The 7,815-nt window shown below is 37.7% G+C and overlaps 1 protein-coding gene across 1 annotated transcript in view; it reads right to left on the bottom strand.

Moving 5' to 3' along the window:
- Positions 1-7,815, bottom strand: part of CBG22093 — a gene marked incomplete at both ends in the record, with an annotated part of 13,528 nt that overhangs the window by 4,928 nt on the left and 785 nt on the right. Inside the window, 6 exons of the mRNA XM_045241616.1 lie at positions 773-1,001; positions 2,462-3,066; positions 4,050-4,421; positions 4,873-4,899; positions 5,273-5,368; positions 6,313-6,446. Coding sequence (XP_045097476.1) covers positions 773-1,001; positions 2,462-3,066; positions 4,050-4,421; positions 4,873-4,899; positions 5,273-5,368; positions 6,313-6,446 — 1,463 coding nt within the window. The remainder of the gene's footprint in view (positions 1-772; positions 1,002-2,461; positions 3,067-4,049; positions 4,422-4,872; positions 4,900-5,272; positions 5,369-6,312; positions 6,447-7,815) is intronic.

Raw genomic sequence — 7,815 nt, 5'->3', positions numbered from 1 at the left:
CAAAAAAACTACAGTATACAGAGGAAATTCGTTTTCTACAGTAATCTACAGTAACCCAGAACACTGTTCCATCAAATTTCAGACAAAAAAAATCGGAAAAATCGGGAAAAGAATCTTCAAAAATAGCTAAAAACCCTGAAGGTCTGGAAATTTAGCGAAAAATGGAAGAAAAAATACATTTATCTTTCGAAAAATCCATACTTGCAAAAATCGTTGAAAGCCCGGCCAGGCCCGGAAGGCCCGGACAAGAATTTTTTTGGTCGAAATTTCTCAAAAAAATTTTTTTTGATAATTGAGAATTTTTTAACAAAAAAACTAGTTTTCGAGAGAAACCTGTTATTTTGCTTCAAAAATGCAATTTTTCTTTGATATCAACTTCGGAAAAATTCAGGAAAAAATGTATTTTTTCAAAAATTAGTTTAAACATTTACAAACTCAATATTTACAATTTAGCTTAAAATTAGATGATAAAAACAACTTTTTCCCAAAAAAAAACACACTTTGTTTGCGCAAAAATCGAAGCTGGAGCCAACTGGCCAAGCCTTCCGGGCCTCCCGGGCCGGGCCTTCCGGGCTTTCCGGGCCGGGCTTTGACCAATTTTTTGAAGGCTCGGCCCGGCCCGTTGCAAGTATGGAAAAATCGCTAATTTTTCAGAGTTTTTTTTTCGAAATTTTGCAATTTTTTAGATTTTTTCTCTGTTTATCTAAACATTGTCCTACACATTTTGATGCATTAAAACTGTCATAATTGGCTCAAAACTGTCCAAAATGACCCATTTTTCCCAGATTTTCAGCCAACTCCCAGTCCTTCCTACCTGACTAGCAATAGCATAATCCATGAGCTTCTCTGCGTCTCTTCCCTTCACTTCAATCTTTCCCTTCCATGACAAATCAATGACTCCGCATTTGTTGGTGACCATTTCGTACTCACGAATCAGCGTTGGCAGGTATTCCTCGTTTTGGACGCCCATATTGAACGAGTTCGCCACTTCCCAGCCGTTTCTGAAAATGAGACATTCAGAATTATTGGGTTTTGAGGCATTTTTCATGATTTTAGAGCTCAAAATTGGGTTCTAAACTATCAAATGAGAGCTCCAAAGCTCTTTTTGACCCTTGATTTATGATTTTAAAGCTCCAAAATTTGTTCAAAATCATCAAATTCCAGCTTTAAAACGCTCAAAAATGAGCAATCTACAGATGAAGAGAATTCGGATTACTGTAGTTTGTAAGGGCCATTTCAGGCTGAAATTTAGACTATTTTAGACCGTTTCCAGTCATTTTTGAGTATTGGACCATTTTCAGCCAATTTCAAACGAATTTCGAGTGGTTTTCTATCAATTTTAGATAATTTCCAGACTATTTTTAGACCATTTTCCGCCTATTGTTTGAACTATTTTAAGCCTATTTTTGGACTATTTTAGTTTCAGTTTGGACCATTTTCAGCGTTTTTTGACCATTTTCAGCTTATTTTGATCAATTTCCACCCTGTCATTTTTAGTCAAATTTGAACCATTTTATACCCAGTCTGGATCATTTTCAGCCAATTTCAGTCTAATTTCGGGTTGTTTTCAATCAATTTTCTTCAGCTTGTTTTGGAGCTTTTGAAACAATTTATTGTCAATTTTCAGTCAATTCGGACTATATTAAGCCTATTTTTGACCATTTTAAGCCTATTCCTGGGCCATTCACAGCTTATCTTGGGACCATATTCGGCCTATTTTGAACCATTTTCAGCATATTCTCAGACTGTTTACGGCCAGTTTCAGACGAGTTTTGAGTGGCTTTTTATCAATTTTAGATCAATTTAAGCCTGTTTTGGATGGACAAACGAATCCGTTCGCGAATCAGACAAAAGTTTATGTTCGCGAACGGATCCGTTTGTTTATCATTCGCAATCGGATCGGATACGGAGTTCGCGAACGGACAGAATACGGAGGAATACGAAATAATGTACTGTGGTTTTCTGAAAACGGGTCGCGTGCGTTCCGTATACGGTTCCTATTTCAACCGCGCGCAAACACTGAGCGTCCGTAACGGATTGTTCGCGAATAACCTGTGAATTTTAGATCGATTGAAGCCTATTTTGGGACCATTTTCAGCCTATTGTTTGAACTATTTTCAGATATGTTTGGACCTTTTCAACCAAAAAATTTTGGCATTTTTAGTAAGATTTGGACCATTTTCGGCCAAGACTGATTTCGGGTTGTTTTCTATCATTTTCAGCCTATTTCCAACCTTTGAGCAACAAATTTTAGGTCTTTTGAAACGAAATTTGAGCTATTTCAAGCAATTTTTTAAGGCCATTTCAGACAATTTTCAGAATATTTTTAAGGTCATTTTCAGCTTATTTTCAGCCTATTTTAGCTTTTTCCAAACTTGGATTTCTTTAAACATTTGATATTTTGACAACTTTATGCATCTTTTAAGCCAATTTCAGACAATTTCAGACTCTTTCAGCATACCTAAACGAGAACGACGCTCCATCCTTCTTGAGCCGTCCATAAACTCCACTAATTCGATCGGTCGGTCTTCCAGCCAAACGATCCGTATACGACCAATTATAGTACATCGAATACGTTTCACGAGATCTCTCGGTGAAGAATTTCCGATCTCCCCATCTCTCATATCTACTCGCATCCGTGTCGAACAACTCTGCCGGCGGTTCTCCATCCACAATCCAATCTGCGAGGTATTTGCCAATACCTCCACCACTGGAAACTCCATCCAAAAATCCAGTGGACATCCAATAGTTCTTATCGTATGGTCCAACTAGGGGATATCCATCTGGAGTCATTGAGAATACCGCGGCACGTGCGTCGATTTTAGCTCCTTCTAGGGAGGGAATCAGGTCACAAGCACGTTTGTAAGCATCGTCCAGGCGAGAGAAATCGGCTTTGATGGATTTGGATCCCTCGGTTGGGACACCCTTTTTGTACCAATCCTCACGGATTACGGTCTTTTCGAGGGGTTCGAATCCTCCGAAAAGGTAGTCATCTCCTGATTTACGCACGTAGAATGTGGAGTCGTGATCTATGATGGCTGGTGTGTTGTCTGGTGTCTTGTTGGGCTGAAAATAGAGAATTTTTGGTTGGAAAATTGGCCAAATATCGTCTAAAAATGTCTTGAATCCTTTTTTTCAGTTCTTCTGGTCCCATTTTTCTCGATTCTTGGACAGTTTTCAACAAGAGTCTTTTTCAAAATCCGATAGGTTTTAACTAGGTCAGAAAAAATTAGGTTATGACCTAGAAAAAATTAGGTCGTGACCTAGAAAAAATTAGGTCATGACCTAGATAAAATTAGGTCATGACCTAGAAAAAATTAGGTCGTGACCTAGAAAAATCTAGGTCGTGACCTAGAAAAAATTAGGTCATGACCCAGATAAAATTAGGTCGTGACCTGGAAAAATCTAGGTCGTGACCTAGATAAAATTAGGTCATACCTGAAAAAATCTAGGTCACGACCTAGAAAAAATTAGGTCGTGACCTAGAAAAATCTAGGTCATACCTAGAAAAAATTAGGTCATGACCTAGAAAAAAGTAGGTCATGACCTAGAAAAAATCAGGTCGTGACCTAGAAAAAATTAGGTCACGACCTAGAAAAATTAGGTCACGGCCTAGATAAAATTAGGTCATGACCTAGAAAAAATTAGGTCATGACCCAGATAAAATTAGGTCGTGACCTGGAAAAATCTAGGTCGTGACCTAGATAAAATTAGGTCATACCTGTAAAAATCTAGGTCATGACCTAGAAAAAAATTAGGTCGTGACCTAGAAAAATCTAGGTCATACCTAGAAAAAATTAGGTCATGACCTAGAAAAAAGTAGGTCATGACCTAGAAAAAATCAGGTCGTGACCTAGAAAAAATTAGGTCGTGACCTAGTTTTATTAAAATTTTAGAATTGTGTGACTTTTTCAAATTTTCGATTCTCAGCCCTTCAGGTTTCCTATTAAGCTAGAAGGCCCAGGACACCATGAGCATGAAGCGTTCCACGGCCGTTTGAGTTATTTAAGTAAGAGTCCAAGACCGACGGAACAAAAAATCTCCCTTACCGTCAGCACAGCATACTGATGCTCGACAACCACAACCGGCAAATTGTGTCCCGAGAGTCTCGCAATATCATTCGCCCAAATTCCACCGGCGTTAATCAGATTCCTTGTGGTAACGAGTGTTCCATCCTCCAGTGCCACAATCCAGTGCCCCTTCTCCTTATCATATCGAATTTCTCGTGGAATCGCTCCGTCGATGACTTGTGCTCCGCCAGCTTTGGCTCCAACGACGAGAGCCTGAGTGAGAGCTCGAGCCGAGATGGTGCCGTCGTTGGTGGTATGGAGGGCGCCCAAAACTCGAGAATGGTCGACGGCTGGAGCGAGTTCGCGCACTTGGTCCGGGGTGAGGAGCGTCGTTTTGCAGACGTCTCCTTCCTGAAGAGATAAATATAAAATCGATAATTCTGATTGTGAGAATCTAATAATCTTCAAAACCAGTAAAATTCATATTCATAAAACTCTAGGAACTAGATAATTCAGAATCTGGAAACCTCAGAAATCCAAGGTATCTTAAAAATGAAAATCCTAGAAATAAATACCGTAAAACCTGTATTAGAAGGGCCGACACTTCTATTGTTCCAAACTACCTCCGGAGAGGGCCCTTCTATTACAGGGGCCCTTCTATTTTTCCGACCAGTTTTTTTCCGAAATTTTCCATCGAAAATTCGGTAAAGTTTCGTTCAAAATTCATGAAAATCTGCCAATTTCCCCAAAATTTAATTTTGGAGTTCCGGAGATGTTTTCCACTGAAAAAATACGGAAATTTTCTGATTTCAAAACACATTTTGAACGGGGCTCCTTTTTTCACAGAGGGCCCTTCTATTACAGGGGGCTCTTCTATTTTTCCAAGACCCTCTCGGAAGGGCCCTTCTATTAGAGGGGCTTTTCTATTACAGGTTATACGGTAATCCAAAAAATCAGAGGTTTTGCAGACGCCTGCTTCCTGTTGAATTTAAGAATTTAGAAATACCACAAGACCTCTATTAGAAGGCCCCCCTCTAGTAGAAGGATCCCTGTAATGGAAGAGTCCTCCGTAAATGAGAATTCCAAAAATCTGGAAATTTTCCTAAAACTAGAAATCGAAGGATCCCATCATCCAGAAACGATTTTGGGCGTTTTTCTTGGAATTTTAAGCCAATTTCTATGGTTTCCAGGCCTTTTGGACCCAAAATTCTCATTTTTGGCTTCAAAAATTAGCCTTATCAACTGCAAACGTTCATTTTTACCTTATAATAATCACGGTTCACATATTTGCGGAATTCCGCCAGACGAGTCTCATTCGTCGCCAAACGAATCGTTCCAGTTGGTTGGAAGTCAATTTTCTGCAAAAATATTAAATATGGAGATTTTCAGACAAAACTGAAATTCAGTCTCTAATTTTCGCTTTTCAAAAATTGTACATTTTTTCAGCTAATTTTTGAGCTAGAACCTGAATTTTTTAAAAATTTTTCTTCAAAATTACAACATTTTGATCGCTTTTCAGACATTTTCAGCCAGTTTTTTTTTGCGAAAAATATGAATTCAGGAGCCGTTTTTCATAGAAATTCACATTTTCCATGATTTTCAGCACCTCTTCAGCCAGTTTTTCTAGATGAAAAAAAAAATAGTTTTCGAACGATTTTAGATGATTTTCAGTCGATTTTTAGCCAATTTTAAGCTCATTTTCGGATTTTTCGGAGCAAAATGCATAATTTTTGGTTTTTCAAAACCATTTTTGGCTCATTTTTAATTGGTTTTTAGGCAATTTTTGGCTCACCACTCAAATCAAAATTTCAGCTTACAAGCCAAAACTTGTAAATTTCTAGTTTTTCAATCAGGAAAATTTGAGATTTTCATAGCTTTTTCAGACAATTTCAGCCAGTTTTTTAGACTGAAAATTGTCATTTTTAATCGAGAAATACGATTTCAGGATTCTACTATTTTCAGCTCCTTTTCAGCCAGTTTTTCGATTAGGAACAAAAAAAAGTTTTCGACCGATTTTAGAAGATTTTCAGAGGATTTTCAGTGGATTTTCAGCTAATTATCTAATTTTTAAAAGCGATTTTCATGATGTTTGGCTCATTTTTAGCCGGTTTTCAGCTGCTTTTCATGGCATTTTCAGCTGATTTTTAGCCAATTTTCAGTTGAATTTTTAGCCGGTTTTCAGCTCAATTTTAGCCAATTTTCAGCTGATTTACAGCCAATTCTAGCCAACTTTCAGTCTATTTCTAGCTGATTTTCAGTCGATTTCAGCCAATTTCCGCCAATTTTCAGAATCAAATCTTACCACTCCAGTCTCTTCTTCCAATTTCGAGTACAACTCAATGGAATGAGCCAGAATTGGCTTGTATCGATGGGCGGGGTGACTGGCGGAGACGAGTCCCGGCGAGTGGAACGAGGTTCCCGTTGGTGAGGCGACGCCTGGAAAATTGGCCCATTTTTTTTGAATATTTAGTTTTTAGGGTTACTGTAAAAGCAATTTTCGGTGGCAAGCCATCAAAAAGTGCTCCTCAAAAAAGAGAAACCAAACAAAGGGGCAACAGTGCATTACTAGCCAAAAAGAAAGCCCCAAAATGACTGGGAATCTGTCCGTTTGGTCGGGAAATCTGAAATTTTTCAGAACCAAACGGACAAGTTCTTAGTCACTTTGGGACTTTTTTTGAACGATTACTGTATACATGCTGGTATGAATTTTTAAAAAAATTTGAGGTGTTGGGTTGTTATTATCGTGAAAACTGTAATAGAAGGGCCCCCTTACTTTCAACTTCGGGCTCATTTATTTAGCTGATAAATTGTTTATCATAATATCAGTAGAGTAGAAAACGTTTCGATATTTCTCATAGTTGCAACGGGTCGGCCCGGGCAGATGGCGGGCCGGCCCATTTCCCACTATGATATTTCCTTAGAGGAAACGAGATAATTGAGCTCAAACTTTACAGTGTGGGAGGGCCCTTCTATTACAGGTTTTACGGTATTTTGAGCAATCTCGCTTGTTCCGATTAGAGCGCGATTGCTGGGTTTTTTGAAATTCTGGTCCAATATAAAATTCACATCACAATAAAAAGAAATCGCATGCGTTATTACCTGTATCGCCGAATTCTCCACCTGTAAAATCCCAATTTTTAGAATTTTCGAATTTTCAAAAAAATCGATTTTCAGATTTTTTTTTGGTCGATTTTTGGGAAGGATAAGGGCAGATTTTTCGGATTTTTCAAGATTTTTTAATTTGAAATTGAAAATTAATTTTTTTAATTTTGATTTATTTTCTCGAAATTCGCAGATTTTAGCTAGCTGTTTCAGCCAAATTTAGACGAGATTTTTCTATGCTTTCAGTCGAAATTTCTGGAATTTTCGTTTTTCGAATTCCGACATTTTTTCTATAATTTCCAAGCCAATTACACCAAATGAGCATTGCTCATTTAAATTTTCATTGCCTTCCCATTCGTTCTCATCTACCGTACTCCAAATAGTGATACGGTCACACTCGGAATCTAAAAGTTGAAAACTAAAAACTGCCCGATTTTTCAGTTTCTCTAAGGCTATCAATATTGCTGAAAATTCAGAATTTTGGACTAAAAATGACAATATAAAAAATGCATTTTCAGCCGGAAATTGTAATTTTTCAGCTGAAAAAAACACTATTTTGGACTATTAGCTGAAAATTGGCCGTGTGTTCAAAATTCGAGAAAAATGGGAGCCAAAATGTGAATTTTCTAAAAATAGCCCCTGATTTTTTTTTTGGAAATAGTAGGAAAAGCTAGAAAAAATTGCCTTAAACTGGCTGAAAATC

This window comes from Caenorhabditis briggsae, assembly GCF_000004555.2.
Source record: "Caenorhabditis briggsae complete genome, chrI, whole genome shotgun sequence".
NCBI lineage: Eukaryota > Metazoa > Nematoda > Chromadorea > Rhabditida > Rhabditidae > Caenorhabditis > Caenorhabditis briggsae.
Note: the sequence above shows the minus strand (reverse complement) of the source record. Positions and strands in the feature narration are given on the sequence as shown.